This window comes from Tenrec ecaudatus, chromosome 1, assembly GCF_050624435.1.
Source record: "Tenrec ecaudatus isolate mTenEca1 chromosome 1, mTenEca1.hap1, whole genome shotgun sequence".
NCBI lineage: Eukaryota > Metazoa > Chordata > Mammalia > Afrosoricida > Tenrecidae > Tenrec > Tenrec ecaudatus.
The window spans coordinates 317,385,488-317,404,029 of NC_134530.1; the positions used below are offsets into that span (position 1 = coordinate 317,385,488).

General features: G+C 46.9%; 1 protein-coding gene across 1 annotated transcript; it reads right to left on the reverse strand.

Annotated features, from left to right (window-relative positions):
- Positions 1–8,537: 8,537 nt before the first annotated feature.
- On the reverse strand, positions 8,538–16,318 carry SOX4 (SRY-box transcription factor 4). The gene has a single exon (XM_075533348.1). It carries the CDS (start codon positions 15,511–15,513, stop codon positions 14,143–14,145), a length of 1,371 nt encoding a protein of 456 aa, XP_075389463.1. The 5' UTR covers positions 15,514–16,318; the 3' UTR covers positions 8,538–14,142.
- Positions 16,319–18,542: the final 2,224 nt, after the last annotated feature.

Here is an 18,542-nt window from a genome sequence, read left to right on the forward strand (position 1 = left end):
CCGGCTAGCAAAAGATAGACCATCTGGGGTCTTAAAGGCTTGAAGATAAACAAGTGGCCATCTAGCTGAGAAGCAACAAAGCCCACGTGGAAGAAGCACAGCAGCCTGTGTGATCATGAGGTTTCAATGGGATCAGGTATCAGGCATCTAAGAACCAGAATAAATCCATACCCATGGTGAATGGGGTGGGGGTTTGGGGGACATGGAGTGAAGATCCAATGCCCATCTGTAGGCAACTGGACATCACAGAGGGGTCACAGGGAGGAAGTGAGCCATTCAGGGTGCAGTATAGCACGGATGAAACACACAACTTTCCTCTAGCTCTTTGGTTCTTCCTTCCCCCCACTATCATGACCTCAGTTCGACCTTACAAATCATATCAGACCAGATCATGAACACTGCTACAGATAAGAGCCTGAAACACAGGCAATCCAGGATAGAGAAACTCCTCAGGGCCAGCAAGGAGAGTAGGAATACCAGGACATTAGGGGATCATGGGGGGAGAAAGGGGAAACTGATCACAAGGATCAATCTAGAACCCCCTCCCAGGGGCCCAAATAACCAAAAAGTAAGTGAGGGGCAATGGAGGACAATGTAAGATGTGGAAAAAATAATCTATAACTTATCAAAGGTTCATGAGGGAGGGAGGGCAAAGAAGGGAGGGGGAAGAAATAGAAAGTTGATATCAGGGGTCAAGTGGGAAGAGAATGCTTTGAAAATGATGGCGGCTTATGTGCAAATGTGCGACATACTGGAGGAATGTATGGATTGTGATAAGAGATGAAAGAGCCCCCAATGAAAGTATTTAAAAATTAACTAATTACTTTTTTAAATGTATGTTTAAAAAAAAATCTGAAACAAATAAGGCAAAATATTAAGGTTTGAAGAAGTTGATTTTGATGACATTGTTCTCTATAGGCTTTGCTTTAGATATTTCATTGTTAAAAAAAATTTCATTCTTTAAAAATATGGAGATAGGAAAAATGTGAAGCTTTTGGTTATTTCACATAATACAGATGTGACATGCAGAAACATGATTCCATGCCAGTGCTGCCAAAGCAGTGGGGGGAAATCACATGCCATACACAATCTCTCTGAAATAATACCAACTGCAATGTTGCAGTATGGCTTCTGACTCTTATCAGACTCCTAATGTAGGTCAAGGCAAGGGGATAAGAATAGAAATCGTGCTGTATCAATCTAGTTGCGAGAACTCTAATTTAATCAGCGGAGGACATGTCTCCTGAAATAACATCACCTAGAGCTACACTGCACATCCCACGCGGTATTCTACGGACCACCAACACCCCAGTGCTGTTCTGTGCAGGCCAGGAAGCCCGGCAGAGAACAAACGCTGGGAAAGACCACCTGGCATGCTCACACTTGGAAATTCAAGGTGGATCACAGGCTCACCTACTTGGGACACGTTTTCAGGAGGGACCTGTCCCTGGGAAAGGGCGCCAGGCTTAGTAAAGTACTGGGACAGTGGGGAAAAGAGGCAGGCCCTGGACCAGATGGCTTGACACAGCGGAGGCGGCAACAGCAGGCTCCGGAACATAAGGACAAATTGTGAGGATGTGGCAGGACGGAGCGATGTTTCCTTCTGTGTGCACGGGGTCCCTGGGAGTCTGGGCCCAACTCCATGGCACCTACCTACCTACTGACCAACCACAGCGCCCGTCCAGTAAAGACCCCGAGAAGTCCGGGAGTTAAGAACCGGGATTCCCTAAGACCCTTCTGACCCAGTCGTTCCTTAGTTTACATGACCAGAAAATACTCAATCCACAGAACACCTAAACACCTATCGGGAGGTGGAAGGAGGCTAGTTGGGAATTGTCTAGGTGAGGGAGATTGTGTGAGAAATGTAGAGGGTAGGGGTTTTATAAAATGTGCTTTCACTTTCAGTAACACCTCTGCCTCTGCCCCTGCCCCCTTGCCACCCACCATTTGAACTTTCAGAATCAAAACAATGTAATGACTGCACGGAGCAAATTTCTAAAGGTTCTGAGCTGTACTAAAGTCCAGGGTCCGGACTTACTTTTGCCTGGGGAGAGGGACAGAGCGCAGTGGGTTTTGAGGCTCCAGCCCCACCACTTCCCAGGCTCTTTAAAGAAATGATCCAGAGTCTCCTCTGGGGACAGGCAAACAAGAGGGAGAAAAGGCCCAGTTGGAGGTGGGAGAAAGGAGGGAGAGGGCTGAAGTCAGGAGTGGCAAAGACGGATTTTCACAGGTCTGAGGTGTAGGAACTGGGGAAGTTAGGACAAGCCCTGGTAAGAAAGTACCAATTAACCACACACACAACGGGGGCTAATTGATCATTAAACAGGGCTTGGCTGCTCGGCTCTTATAAAAGGAGTTCTGTGCACCATACCCATTAGCCAATCATCCCGCCACACTGCGGCGGGCCTTTACTACTAAGAGCCCCTACTAAGGATAACAGGTTATGTTTTCATTCGTCTCACACCTTTCAACTGTCTGTTTTCAGGAAACACCAAGTTCATTATGCCTTTAAGAACAAGTCCAAAGAATTGTGTATTTGAGAAATCAACCGAAGGAACCGAGTAGGTAAACGACATTTTGTTTGTTTCTTAGGACTGACACCCTACCCCTCCCCTTCTCAAAAAAAAATAAATAAATAAGAGACATGCCATTTGAATGTGTTCCCGGGATGCAAGGCAAATTTGTCTACTGGCACACACAGGAGTTGCAACTCTGCTTTTAAAATACCTACTGAGTAAAGGCAGGCCTCACTCGGAGCTTCCTGTCAGGACTTGACCTGTTGGCGGGGCTCCATAAGTCGATTGCACTGAAGAGCAACTGTCAGAAGAAAATAGAATGGGCAGAATTTATGATCACCTGAATCCACACACAGGCACACAGAGAGTTGCACTGTTAATTAAGGCCCAAACCAAAGTGCAGCAGCAGCCTGGTCACACAGCCCTCTGGGAAATACCGTTGGGTGATGTGAAGCCTTCTTCTTCTTCTTTTTAGCAGTGAGAAGCAAAACAACATTTGCAGGAAACCATAAAACCCGGCAAGTTAACTGTAGCCAACGGTCAACCTCATTAGGATGTAATGAGTAGGTTTTAGTGTTCTCTGTGAAGACTGACAGGAATCCTGGTGGCCAAGGGTTAAACGCCAGGCTGCTAACGCACAATTGGTTGTTCAAATTTACCTGCCCCTTTAAGGGACAAAGATGTGGCAATCCGCTTCCTTGGAGACTGACAGTCTTGGACATCTATGAGGCAGGTTTGGGTTTACCCTATCCTCTGGGGTTGGAATCATGCATTGGAATCACCTTGCTCTGATCTGGCTTTATAGAGATGCAAGGCAGCCCTGCCAGCACAGTTCAAGTTCAATGGTTTGAATCCACAGCTGCTCCTTGGGGAGAAAGCTGTGGGCCGTTAAGCGGCATGGGAAAGCTCGGAGGCTCTGTAAAGTCCCTCCGAGTCAGAATTGATTTGATGGCAACGGGTTTGGTTTTTGGAAAGAGGTCAGGAAGGTTCCTCGGGTTGAGACAGACTTTTCTCACTTGCTGGACTCTGCCTCGTCCACAACAAAGCTGAAATTCTACTCACTGTGCGTATGCCACAAGGAGCCCTGGTGACTTAGTGGACACACATCCAGCTGTTAATCGCCAGGTCAGCACTTCTAAATCATCACCGGCTCCTCCTCAGGAGAGAGACAAGTCTTTCTATTCCCATCCAGTTGTAGTCGGGGAAACCCACTGGGGGCGGAGGGGGTGGTGGTGGCAGTTCTACCCTGCCTTACTGAGTTGCTATCGACTCAATGGCAGTGAGTTTGAGTTGAGTCTGGCGTTTATACTATGTCTACTCCCCCATCTGGTTACATCTAAAATTCCGTTTCTGTGAACAATTCATATCCCGGCATGCATTTGGTGTGCTGACATACACGTGAGGGTAAGTCAAAAAGTATTCCTACAAGGGCTACGTGCGGGGAAATCCTCTCAAACAAAAGCCACCCGAGCGTGTGTCTGCAACCAGTGGGTGCGAGCAGACACGCTCTCTCAGGCTCATCAGAACGCTTGAAGAAAGCTAACGCACCATCGAAACAGCATCTTCCGAAAGGATCTGCGGGGTCCGTTCGATTCCAGGCAGAGCGGTCAGCTCCAACGGCACCAGGAGCTTGTTTGGGGAATTCCCAAAGGATGTCTCACAGGACACTGGATAATCATAAAGACAGATCAAGAAGAAGTTTCATGTCAATGGGAAAGTACAGAGATGAGGACAAGGCCAGGCAAGTTGGGCCAAGGGATTGTTCTCCCTACCATAATGGACTGGGTCATTCTTCAAGGTCATTGGGACACAGTACTGCATCCACCCTACAGCCCTGCTTTTGCCCTTTCAGACTTCCTTTTGTCCCCCAACCACAAAGAACACGAAAAAGAACAGAATTTGAGACCCTCAAGGATGTCCAAACGGTCATTTTGATATGGTTGCTATCACTTGAAGAGCGGGGAAGTCTTTGTGGAAGGGTTAGACGGATGGAAACTCCACCTTGAGAAGCAAATAGACCCTAGTGGATAAACAACAGCTTTACATTTTGGTCATTGTCCTTTAAAGGTTTCTACAATTTTTAAAAATCATTTTATTCGGGGCTCATACAACTCCTATCACAATCCATACATACATCCATTGTGTCAAGCACATGTGTACATTCACTGCCCTCATCATTCTCAAAACATTTGCTCTCCATCTAAGCCCCTGGCATCAGCTCCTTATTTCCCACCCCTCCCCGCTCCCCCCGGTCTCTACAATTTTGTGGCATTCCTCATTTTGACCTACCCTTGTCTATACACTGAGCCCAACAAATCACTTATGCTTCCTTTTTCCACCAGGGTGCTAGGGAGGATTTCATGGGAAAGCATGAATAGGAAGTTTCAGGGTTGACACAAGTCAGGGATTGCCAATCCTCACTGACTGGTGGAAGGGCTGGGCTGAGACCTTTCTCTCTCCCTAAGTAAAAATTTAGGGAAATCGGAAAGAACCGGGATGTCAAGATCTTCCCGCACTTCTAGCCTCTGAGCAGTCATAGAACCTACCACCACTCTGTTTCTCCGTGTAAAATAATAGGGCAGGGTAATAATTCTTTCGGATCCCTGGATGCTATAAGGGTACCATTAAGGTTATCCAAAACGTTGGAGGGCTGTACCCACCCAAAGATCTCTTGGCAAAGGGGCCTGACCTCCTACTTTTGGAGAATCAGCCCAGTCTTTGCTCTGTGAAGCAGTTCAACTCTGGGTACCACGTGTTGGAATCAAGTGGAGGGCAACTGCCTTTTATTAATCTTACCTGCATGTTTGCTGTGTGGATTCTAACACAACCACAGGTAGTGGTCCACAACTTCAATGAGCACTAGCAATCCACAGGGCCCTGCTTGAAGTCTGAGGGTGGCCCAACTCCCCAAGTCTATAGTGTCTACCCTGGACTAGAACCCGCAGGGAATTCTCATGCAGGAGGTTCATAGATCCTGATTCAAGGGGTTTAGGAATTTTCATGTCATCTTTGCTCCTGGGCTTGTACATGCATGGCCTTTTTATAATAACCCATGAGGGGAGGAACTAGTATTTAATGAGCCTATGCAACAGACCAGGCATTCTGCTAGGTGTTCTGTATCTGCTGCTTCTTCACTCGGCTCTCACAATAGTCCTATACGTCAGAGAATATTCGGTTCCACGGTTTAGAACACAGGGGCTCAAAGAGCCAAGAAAGAGCTGACCTGTATCCTTCAGCTCGTCTGAGAGCCAGTGTTCCAAGCCAGAATTCCCTCCAATTCAGAGCTCCTGTCTGTCCTGGGTGCTCATAGTATCAGCAAAGGACTATGCACATGCACCTGAGAGGGACCTAAGGCCCTCTCGGAAACAATATAAAGTCAACCAATTGGAAACGTGCCTTGTGCAATGAACCATGGAAGGCAAATTCGGGGGTGCCAATAATATTTAAGGCCTAGTTCCTGTCCTCCAAGAATTCCAGTCTAATTGCAGAGCCTGTCTGGGGTATACCACTGGAGTTCTGGGGAACTGGAAAAGACAAGAGTTTTTCACCCCCATGAGGCAGGGCCTTCGTTGAGTGCTAGCGTGTGGATTTGCACTTCAGCCTGGGCCAGGGGAAAAAAGCATGGTGAATTTTTAGCAGAATCTCAAGCACCATGCAGATGCCTGGATGCTTTTCTCTCTCTCTCTCACTTCGGCTCCCTGGTGATAACCAGAAAGAAGCTCTTCAGAAGAGCATAGAATAAATGTTCCTAGCTCAAGCAGGGGGGTGGGGCTACGGTGTCAGAGTTGTGGGACAGATCTCAAAGGGGGGAGTTGGGGGGCAGGGGGCGGAGGAGGGGGCAGCCGGAATGAAGCCAAGGCCATCAGAAAGGAAGACCAGCACACCAACCTTTCACTCGAGAAATCCAAATGGGGATGAAACTGTGGATTTAGCAGAAACCTTAGTTCAAATAGTTCCCTGTCATCCCTGCCATGCGTGCTTTTAAGGTCAAACATTCTGACCATGGCATGCCTCAGACCGTGTCTTCCAATTCATATGCAGCCCTATCAACATGGGAATGTTTGGTGCCCAAATCCCAGTCCTTGGTTTTCTGGCTTTCTTCAGAATCCTTTAGTGCCTGCACCACCCCTGACCCTGACGACATACCCAGGAAGTTCTTTCCATTCACCCAGCCAATCCTATCTGCTTTCTGCACTTACAGAGGTTCAAGCAAGAACTGAGCAGATTTGCTGGAGCACTGACTAAATACTGGGCCGGCAGCCCTACCAAGCCCATGCTGACCTGCGTAACACCACCTAAAGCAGTACCCCTTATGAAGAAGAGTCAGAGGAAAGCTAGAACACAAAAACCGTGTCTGATGGTTTAAGTCTACCCACCTGCTAGAAATGAGACAAGTCCTCTGGGCTCTCATTTTTAAAGCAATGTTGTAAAACCCTTAAAAGAAATTACTGAAAGTGGAGGCAAAATAAGCAGTTCTAGTAGAATCCTACAAAGTAAAAACTTCGAGATACGCACACGTACACATACATATAAATCCCCAAAGCACAAGATATATAGCACTATAATACCAAATAATAATAACAAAATATCTCACATGGGCCTGATATGTCAGTGTGTTGCTTCTTTGGATGTTGAAAAAAAATTGTACTATCATTACAATGAACAAAGATAAATGTGAGCATTCTCGACAGACCATTCTCCTAGACCATTCTGCAAAGGTCTTTTAACAAGAGGACCCCATGCTGTTCTGAAGTCTATTTTTTAAAATAGGCTATTACAATTGTAGGACACAAGTGCAATTATCAGCAGAATGCATGGAAGAAAAAATTGGACACTAGTAGCTATGATGAGTTCAAATCAACAGCAGTGGCTTTTTCTATTTAGGCAGCTATGATGTCTTGGAGAGGAAATTATACCGGACCATTAGCAGTTACATTTTGGGGGTGGGGGGTCGGTTTTGCTGATCACTGTACAAAAATAAATGGCTTGAACTCTAGGCTCCAACAATCTCTCATTTCGGCTGGACATTCCAGGATGAATATTCCCTTACCTACTAGAAATCTGCGGATAAAGGGATTACTTATATTCTGTTTATTAACCCCTCCTGTGCAGTGCTGGTGAAACGAAAAGACATCAACACACATTTTTAATTGGCATACATTTTGTAGGGCAGATGGGTTTCTTAAAGGGAGTTGTTGATCCCCCCCAAGAAACAGGACACCCCTGTCCTTTAGCAAGCTATGTATGTTTCAAACCAAGCATGAATGGACCTCAGGCGATCCAAGGGGTTTTCTCTTGGCCTCCAAATCTCAATATTCCTACTGGGTCAGGTGCTTCAAAAAAGTGCCAGTCACTGGGGTAGCTGAAGGAAGTTGTCTTTCACAGCGTGAGGGGAGGAAGCTGCTTCTGAGCCAGGGGGAACCCACTCCTACAAGATTAGCACTACGGTTGCATTTCTCATCCAGGACCCAAACTGGGCTTGGCAGAAAATGGGGGTTTTCAAGCACCATAGTAGCTTTTTGCTTTGGGGATGGGGGTGGGGTAACGTTCACTCTCCACTTGGTAAAAGCTACACACAGACTGGCAGTTGAACAAGCTTACTTCTTTATCTGTAGAAAACAGTTCTAGTCATTGCTAGGTTAACACTGGACCAGCCAAGGGGAACACAGCTTTAGGGGCATAAACAACCAGAACAACAAAAGAACCCTCAGTTTCATCTGTGAGGGAGTCTGGTCATATGGCTCCTCCCTCCTTAAAAAAAAAAAAATCTCAAGACAAAGGGCATTTATTTAAACGTGGTCAATGTAGCAAATTCCTAGAAAGCACACAGGGTCGCCAGTCAGCTGACTCCAGGGCCAGGACATGCTAAATCTGGGGAGAAGAAATTTAGTAATCCTCAAGAAGATGGTATTGAATAGGCCCATCTCTCAGAGACCTGATAAAGACAGATGGTTGTAGCCTTTATACTGCAGAGTTCTCCCAGTCTTAATCACTGGGCAGAATGATGACAAAAAGTCAAGATTTAGGGTTCAGTTCCAGCTGATTTTATTTCCTTCTCAAAAAAAGTTATTTACAGAAGGTATATATCAACAATCTGACAGGCAGTGAACTTGACGTGACTAGCTGGCATGATTTTTTTTCCTTTTTTATTTTCCCCCCAAAAAACATTTTTTTTGTGGCCTTGAATTTTAAGACAAATATTCTACACGGCATATTGCACAGGATGGATGGCAAAAAAAAAAAAAAAAGAGAGTTTAAGAACAAAAACCCTTAACGGAACTGCCTTAATAAGGCAGACGTCCTAGTGCCTGTCATGTTATATTAAACATACATACACACAATCTTTTTGCTTATTATAATACAGACTTAAATGTACAAAGATGTTTTCCACTTTTTTCAATCTTTAAACACAACAGCTATAAACCTGAACACATATGCTATCTATCGTCATGCCATAAGACTAAAACAATTATACTTAGCGACAAGTAGAAAGGATTAAATAGTCAAATACAAGAATGAAAAACGCAGTACATAGTGTCGCAAACTCAAATCGGCATTTAGATAGATCCAGTGGTTTAAACGGCACGTTTTTGCTTATAAAAAAAGTGCAAAAAAGATGTGGTTTACAAATTAAAGCTACAGGATCCCTTTTTTTGCTGGAAATGCACCAGTTTAAAAAAGCCTCTGGCTAGAACAATATTTCCTGTAAAAACTCGTTTTCTTAAAAGCATAACGTGTGGCTAATTCTCCTCCCTCCTTTGTAAGACATGGGCTGAAGGGTGGACACTGGTGGCAGGTTAAAGGGATACTGTCACTTTAAGAAGCCTGCAGATTGAAGTGTAAACATGGAGAAATTAGGGGCTGATTTTTCAAACTGTGAGATATTAACCAGCCGCCCTATTATAAAATCAGGAAATCCAAACAGCAATTTACACCGATTAACACCCCCTTTATATATTTTTTACAAAAATACACTGAGAAAATAATCAAACGTTTTCATCTCTCTTGTCTTTTTTTGTTTTTTAAAAGTGTCAAAAGTCTACATTTAAATATAAAAAATTAAAAGTTAAAACTCTAGCCCTTCAGTGAAGGAGACGTAAAATGGTGTGGTAACAACAACTACCAAAAAAAAAAAAAAACAAAGGAAATAAAGAGAACAAAGAAGGGAGTAAGAAAGAAATCAAGGAGAAAAGAAACCTTTTTTAAAAAAAGCAACTAAGAATAGAAAAAAGGGACAAAATATAAATACATATAAATCCCCAAAGCACAAGATATATAGCACTATAATACCAAATAATAATAACAAAATATCTCACATGGGCCTGATATGTCAGTGTGTTGCTTCTTTGGATGTTGAAAAAAAATTGTACTATCATTACAATGAACAAAGATAAATGTGAGCATTCTCGACAGACCATTCTCCTAGACCATTCTGCAAAGGTCTTTTAACAAGAGGACCCCATGCTGTTCTGAAGTCTATTTTTTAAAATAGGCTATTACAATTGTAGGACACAAGTGCAATTATCAGCAGAATGCATGGAAGAAAAAATTGGACACTAGTAGCTATGATGAGTTCAAATCAACAGCAGTGGCTTTTTCTATTTAGGCAGCTATGATGTCTTGGAGAGGAAATTATACCGGACCATTAGCAGTTACATTTTGGGGGTGGGGGGTCGGTTTTGCTGATCACTGTACAAAAATAAATGGCTTGAACTCTAGGCTCCAACAATCTCTCATTTCGGCTGGACATTCCAGGATGAATATTCCCTTACCTACTAGAAATCTGCGGATAAAGGGATTACTTATATTCTGTTTATTAACCCCTCCTGTGCAGTGCTGGTGAAACGAAAAGACATCAACACACATTTTTAATTGGCATACATTTTGTAGGGCAGATGGGTTTCTTAAAGGGAGTTGTTGATCCCCCCCAAGAAACAGGACACCCCTGTCCTTTAGCAAGCTATGTATGTTTCAAACCAAGCATGAATGGACCTCAGGCGATCCAAGGGGTTTTCTCTTGGCCTCCAAATCTCAATATTCCTACTGGGTCAGGTGCTTCAAAAAAGTGCCAGTCACTGGGGTAGCTGAAGGAAGTTGTCTTTCACAGCGTGAGGGGAGGAAGCTGCTTCTGAGCCAGGGGGAACCCACTCCTACAAGATTAGCACTACGGTTGCATTTCTCATCCAGGACCCAAACTGGGCTTGGCAGAAAATGGGGGTTTTCAAGCACCATAGTAGCTTTTTGCTTTGGGGATGGGGGTGGGGTAACGTTCACTCTCCACTTGGTAAAAGCTACACACAGACTGGCAGTTGAACAAGCTTACTTCTTTATCTGTAGAAAACAGTTCTAGTCATTGCTAGGTTAACACTGGACCAGCCAAGGGGAACACAGCTTTAGGGGCATAAACAACCAGAACAACAAAAGAACCCTCAGTTTCATCTGTGAGGGAGTCTGGTCATATGGCTCCTCCCTCCTTAAAAAAAAAAAAATCTCAAGACAAAGGGCATTTATTTAAACGTGGTCAATGTAGCAAATTCCTAGAAAGCACACAGGGTCGCCAGTCAGCTGACTCCAGGGCCAGGACATGCTAAATCTGGGGAGAAGAAATTTAGTAATCCTCAAGAAGATGGTATTGAATAGGCCCATCTCTCAGAGACCTGATAAAGACAGATGGTTGTAGCCTTTATACTGCAGAGTTCTCCCAGTCTTAATCACTGGGCAGAATGATGACAAAAAGTCAAGATTTAGGGTTCAGTTCCAGCTGATTTTATTTCCTTCTCAAAAAAAGTTATTTACAGAAGGTATATATCAACAATCTGACAGGCAGTGAACTTGACGTGACTAGCTGGCATGATTTTTTTTCCTTTTTTATTTTCCCCCCAAAAAACATTTTTTTTGTGGCCTTGAATTTTAAGACAAATATTCTACACGGCATATTGCACAGGATGGATGGCAAAAAAAAAAAAAAAAGAGAGTTTAAGAACAAAAACCCTTAACGGAACTGCCTTAATAAGGCAGACGTCCTAGTGCCTGTCATGTTATATTAAACATACATACACACAATCTTTTTGCTTATTATAATACAGACTTAAATGTACAAAGATGTTTTCCACTTTTTTCAATCTTTAAACACAACAGCTATAAACCTGAACACATATGCTATCTATCGTCATGCCATAAGACTAAAACAATTATACTTAGCGACAAGTAGAAAGGATTAAATAGTCAAATACAAGAATGAAAAACGCAGTACATAGTGTCGCAAACTCAAATCGGCATTTAGATAGATCCAGTGGTTTAAACGGCACGTTTTTGCTTATAAAAAAAGTGCAAAAAAGATGTGGTTTACAAATTAAAGCTACAGGATCCCTTTTTTTGCTGGAAATGCACCAGTTTAAAAAAGCCTCTGGCTAGAACAATATTTCCTGTAAAAACTCGTTTTCTTAAAAGCATAACGTGTGGCTAATTCTCCTCCCTCCTTTGTAAGACATGGGCTGAAGGGTGGACACTGGTGGCAGGTTAAAGGGATACTGTCACTTTAAGAAGCCTGCAGATTGAAGTGTAAACATGGAGAAATTAGGGGCTGATTTTTCAAACTGTGAGATATTAACCAGCCGCCCTATTATAAAATCAGGAAATCCAAACAGCAATTTACACCGATTAACACCCCCTTTATATATTTTTTACAAAAATACACTGAGAAAATAATCAAACGTTTTCATCTCTCTTGTCTTTTTTTGTTTTTTAAAAGTGTCAAAAGTCTACATTTAAATATAAAAAATTAAAAGTTAAAACTCTAGCCCTTCAGTGAAGGAGACGTAAAATGGTGTGGTAACAACAACTACCAAAAAAAAAAAAAAACAAAGGAAATAAAGAGAACAAAGAAGGGAGTAAGAAAGAAATCAAGGAGAAAAGAAACCTTTTTTAAAAAAAGCAACTAAGAATAGAAAAAAGGGACAAAATAAGAAAAAAAATGTTTGGCCAGTATAAATATGTCCACATATAAAATGGCATCTGATTACATTTACCAGGCAAAGAAACACACACACACACGAAAAAACGAGGATGGAGCATCGGTGAGGGAAAAAAACACGTCTTCTCATTTACACCTATAAGGAATACACATACATACTGAGAAAAAATTTGGTCCTGAATTGTTTTTTTTCAAAAGTCCAGCACAGATTTGAGTTGCGTTTGAATCCTTTAAAGAGTTAGAATGAAAAAAAGCTGGTGATAATTCTGTTGTAGGAATCAAACATAGCGCCATCTATCTGCTTTTTATATTATCCCTACACTATTTTTAAAAACTGCTCAACAGTCTTATACAGAAATCTTTAAAAGATAGACAGGATAACATGCTATATTAAACCCCACCAGTGAAATAATCCAACACCATCACGATTCCGATGAAGAAAAAACCTTTTTTTTTTTTCCGTTTTTTATTCCTCCCCCCCACCCCCAGTCCAAACCGCTGGCCCCCGCTGCCCGGTACCCCATCAAACAGTCTCGTCGGGGGTCTCCCCTCCCTGATTCCGCATATCGATGGCGGGGAGGGGGGGAGCCCGTTCTCCCGGACGGACAGACGACCGTGCAAATCCATTTCAGTTTGATTTCTCCTCCTGCCAGCTCGGTCCTTCCCAGCCCCCGCCCTGCAGGCGCGGCCTCCAGCGAGATTCTCTGTCCATTTCCTGGCGCGGGTCCCTCTGCTCCTCCAACGTCTCCCCCTCAGGCTGCGGTGGCAAGGGAAAGGGGGGAGGGGGACGAAGGAAAGAAAAGAGGGGTGGGTGGAAAAATGGAGGGGGGGGTGGGGGGCGCCAACCAGGAATTCGACAGCTTGGAATCCCTCAGTCCCAGCGCCACAGCTCAGGCGACCCCCCAAAACATCTGCCAAAGAATGCGCCTCCCCAAGCCCACACTCCCTACTTCAGGAACCAAAAAAAAAGGGGGGGGGAAGGTGGAGGGGGCGGGGTGGATTTCTCTTCTCTCTCTCTCCTCCGTAGACCAAGAAAAATAAAAACAAAAGCAAAACACCCCTACCGAGGGGGCGGGGGTGGGTGAGAGAGGGGCGAGATGCCTTCAGTCCTTTCCAAACAGCTCGGCTACGTCCTGGGGGTGCAGACCGGTCCGGAAGCGCCCAGGAGGGAGGCGTGTGGGTGAAAGGCGGGGGTTGGGGGGGTGGGGTGGGGGGGGGGTTCTCTCCAAGCAAAGGGGGAGGAATCTCGCAGTCGCTCCTTTTTTTTTTTTTTGCCATCAACAACATCAAGAACAACAATAAAAGGTCGCCCCTGTCTACCCTCCGCCGCCTCCGCATCCCCCCAGCTGGGCCAAGGCTGGCATCCTGAGCCCCAGGGGTGGGGGATGGGAGCGCGCGGGTCCAACATTTTTTAAACAGGAAAAAAGCAAAACGTGAAAAAAAAAACCGCCTCCACGCTCCCCTTCGACGGGGTGAGGGGGGGGGTGTCGAACTCAGCTGCAGCCAGCCTCTACCCCCTTCTCCGCGCTCTTAAAAAAAATTATTTTTTCTTTCTTTTTTTTTCCTTTTTCTTTTTCTTGCCCCCTTTCAGCTCCCTCTTCATCTCTTCCTTGGGCGTCTTCCTCGCCGGCCCCCGGGCCCCGCTTCCAGGCGTCAGTAGGTGAAGACCAGGTTGGAGATGCTGGACTCCAGCCAGTCCCCCGAGATCATCTCGCTCACCTCGGGCGTGCAGTAGTCCGGGAACTCGAAGTGCGAGCCGGAGCCCGGCTCCAAGTTGAAGTCCAGGTCCCGGTCCAGCGCCGACGACGAGCTGAAGCTGCCCAGGGACATGCTCTCAAAGTTTGAGCTGGGGTTCAGGTCGAGCAGGTCGTCTTCGAACTCGTCATCGGAGGACGAGGAGCCCGAGGAGGAGGACGAGGACGAGGACGACGACGAGCCCGAGGACGACGCGTGCGAGGGCGCGCTGGACGGGGCGGGCGAGGCGGCGCGCAGGCTGGCGTAGCTGCGGTGGTCGGCGGGCGAGCGGCCGGCGGCCGGCGAGGACGCGGCGCTACTGTGGCCGCTCGGGCCCGGCCCGTCGGGCGAGCAGCCCGCGCCCCCGTCCTCGTACAGCCCCAGGGGGTCGCTGGGGTCGCCGCCCGGGGGCGAGGACGACGCGCCCAGGCCGCCGAACAGGTAGACGCGCTTCACCTTCTTCTCGGCCAGGTGCTTGCCGGGGGCGCCCAGGGCGGCGGCCGCGGCCTGGGGGCCGGGAGTCCGCGCCTTGTACAGCGAGTGGTGGTCAGCGGCGGCGCCCAGGGGCAGCAGGGCCGGGGTGCCCGTCTGGTCGGCCGCGAAGGCGGCGGAGGCTGCGGCCGCCGCTTTGCCGCCGCCGGCGGTGAGGATCAGCTTCGCGTGGGGTTTGCTCGCGCCGCCGCCGCCCGCGCCGCCCGCCGCCTTGGAGCCGCAGCTCTTTTTCAGCGCCGGTTTGGAGTTGGCGCCGCCGCCGCCCGCGCCGCCTCCCCCCGCGTTGCTGCCGCCGCCGCCACCGCCCCCGGCGCTGCCCCCGACCTTGTCTCCCTTGTCCCCGGGCTTGGCGGCGGCGGCGGCGGCCGAGGAGCCGGCGTTGGCGTTGCCCGATTTCACCTTCTTCCTGGGCCGGTACTTGTAGTCGGGATAGTCGGCCATGTGCTTGAGGCGCAGCCGCTCCGCCTCCCGGATGAAAGGGATCTTGTCGCTGTCCTTGAGCAGCTTCCAGCGCTTGCCCAGCCGCTTGGAGATCTCGGCGTTGTGCATGTCCGGCGACTGCTCCATGATCTTGCGCCGCTCGATCTGCGACCACACCATGAAGGCGTTCATGGGCCGCTTGATGTGCCCGCTCGGCGTCTTGCACCAGCTCGGGTCGTCCGCCTTGCCGCCCGTGGAGGCGGTGGAGCCGGGCGTGGGGGACGAGGCGATGCCCAGCTCGAGGCCGGCGCCCGAGTCGGAGCTCTCGCCGGCCAGCAGCGCCTCCGTGTTCTCGGCGTTGTTGGTCTGCTGCACCATGGTCCCCGCTCGCCGGGCGCCCACGCGCGCTCACAGCCTCGCGGCGGCCGCGGCGCGATCGCCGGGCCCTGCCGGCTCCCCGGGCCCAGCGAGAGCCGAGCGGGAGGACGCGCGGGGCAGGCGGGCGGGCCGCTCAGCTCCTGGCCGGCTCAAGCGTCCCAAAGCTGCGGGGCAGGAGTCCGCCTCTTGCCGCGGAGTTGTAGTTCCCAGGCGGGAGCGTCTCGCCCTCCTCGGCTCGTGCTCGCTCGCTCGCTCGCTCTCTGGCCGCGGGGCGGTGGGCTCGGTCTCTCGCCCGAGTCTGGAGAGCGTGCTAAAGTGGAAAGGAGTTTCTGGAACGCTGGCTGCTGAAGCTTCCAGGGTAAGTTTCTCGCCGCCTCCCAGGTAAGTCTTTTTTTTTCCTTCTTCTTCTTCTTCCCTTTCTCTCTCCTATCCCTTTCCCGAAGCAGTTGATTCCAGTTCAGGAGAGCTCTCCGGAGCTCAGGAAAGCGACATCGTCTCTATCACTTAATCCCTTTCCTACAATGCAAAGCAGAAATGGCTCCAGGACTCTCTGTGGGCGGAATCGGCACTAAGGAGTTTGTGCAATTATTTTGTTGCAAGGTATAAAGCCAAAAAGCCTTCATGCAACAGACTGGCATGAATAAATGTATGTTTCCCTCTTCCCTTCCTGCTGAAGGGAGCCAGTAATGGCAGAGCTCCTCCTATGCAGACTCCTAAAGAGCGTGCAAGAACTAGAGACCTGGGAGAGAAACGGGCCTTGGCCCCTCACACAGTTTCTCTTGCTGCAGCTTAGAGCAGACCCCAATTCCGCCTCGCGCCTCTTTATCCTTTCACAGTCTTGGCCGCAGCCAATCAGCCGCTGTAACCAACGCTTCCTCGTGCCAAGCCCCTCCCCCAGGCTTCCCATTGGCTTGGAACCCGATGCAATAATAATCTCCGCGTGCAATGAGAAGCTCCAAATCTGACCTCATTCCAATTTACAGAGCAAACTTTTTAAAAGGGCTAGAAGTACAGCTGAGATTTCTGCTGCCTCTTTTTTCCTTTTGCTGTGTGTGTGTGTGTGAGTGTGTGTGTGTGCGTGTGCGTGTGACTGGTGTGTGAAGAGGATGTTAATGCATGAAATTATTAAGGGGGAAAGACGGAAATGTATTCTAACCATTATGTTAGATAACAAGGGGCTTGGAGGGGGGAGGGTGAAATACTGTAAATGGAGGCTTTCTGCGTAAAAGCCAAGTGATTATTTTTATTAGTTCTTTTCAGCCTTGGCATAAAGAACAGCCTTTAGTGCAAAATCTGTGCCTCAGCTCCTTCAAAAAGCCAAGGATGTGAGGGGTTGTGTGCGTGTGTGTATGTGTAAAGCCACAACAATAAATCAACGGACATTGCAAACCATTAAGAAAGTGGTACCTAGACACCTGCCATCATAATTAATTTTAACAGCTCTAGCTACAGCGCGGATGTTGATGTATTGTCCAAATCTCCTCAGAGAAATTTTTTGGTGTGCTTTTTGTGAAAAGGAAGAAAAAAATGATTTTAAAAAATAACCGCTTGCTCTCTTAACTAAACAAGGGTTAAGTGTGGCTATTTAATGGTTTAAACTCCTCCATAAATCCTGAATAGCCAAACACGGGAGCGCGCTATTGGAACACATTAGGCACTGTTCCATAATAACTCCATGGGAGAATTTCCATAGAGTTCTGTATAGAATTTGAATTGGAGAGTAAAGGATGGATCTCGGTTTTGCTTTCTAAATGTTTGTTTTCTGCCCATTTTCAAAATGAAAGCTTGCTTTCCTCTTGACTATTATTTCCAGCCCCTCACCCACCCAGCCCCTCCTTTCTTTCAGATGAATTCATCACTAGATTCAAATGGGAAAGGCCAAGGCCAAGATAAGCTGTAGAAAGAAGCAGGAGAGAGGAGCTCTCTGCGTTGTTCACAGACCTGGCTACCTAATCCCTCTGATTGGCTTTGTAACTAGTGAGGAGGGGGTGTGTGTGTGACCTGGTCAGGTCTCAGTGTTCCTCATGTGTGAAATGGGAATACTAGAAGAGCTACTTTGAATAGGATCCTTATGAGCCCCCAATGAATGCTAGGATTTCTTCCCTGGTAACATAAATGCCACAGACATCCCTCCGGTTGTTCAAGACACTAAAACCGAGAGTGGTCACTAAGGTGAAGAAGTCATCCCAGATCATACATAAGAAGCCATCCAAGGACAATGGTGACAGGTGGAGTGGTCACACAGTGGGCTCCAAACAGAAAAGCCAGCAGTTCCCAAGCACCACAGGCTCTGCTGGTGTGTGGAGTTACAGATCCCCCCCCCAGTGCCCCCCAGGGGTACTTCTGCCTGGCCCTGTAGGGTCACTATGAGTTAGAATCAACTTGATGGCAGTAAGAAATTACTTCTATCCCATGGCCCGATAACTAGAATTGCAGTAAATACGGACTTTCTTTAAAACTCAAGTAGTAAAGTGTTTTTTTACTATGTTCAAGCCCATGACAAGTACGAAATTAGAGCGAAGCCGATGTAATTCAGATTAAACTAGTGTTTGGTAACCACTTTCTATTTATTTTGTCAAATTTTGAAAGTGGCAAAAGGGCCCAGATTTAGAATTTTCCGGGGAAGAACACCTTTTGTGGACACCTGACTAGATCTCTGAGGATCACCTACAAGCAAGCCTTTTTTTGGGGGGTGGGGTGGGGGATACATGCAAGTAATTTTCTACTGTTACCTACCTAATTTATATTTGTTAGAAGGAAAAAATAAATTTCAAAAACACCAAACCACAAAATATTTCTGGCACCTCTACAAAACAAAGCGGGGACGATTTTACACATTTAATTTTCACCAGTACACACAGACGCACCCACTGAAATACTACCAGTCTAACCTCAAAAGACTTCTGAGAAGCCTATAAAATAACAATTTTCACTAGAACAAAAGGCGAATAAATGTTATATTTGTTTTGTGGATTTTTACCGACTAATGATTTGAAGGTGTAGCTATGATGAGATAATTCAGAGTATCA

Bases quoted from the DNA above. Each gene is read 5' to 3' on its own strand.
- SOX4 (XM_075533348.1), bottom strand. From the start codon at position 15,513: ATGGTGCAGCAGACCAACAACGCCGAGAACACGGAGGCGCTGCTGGCC.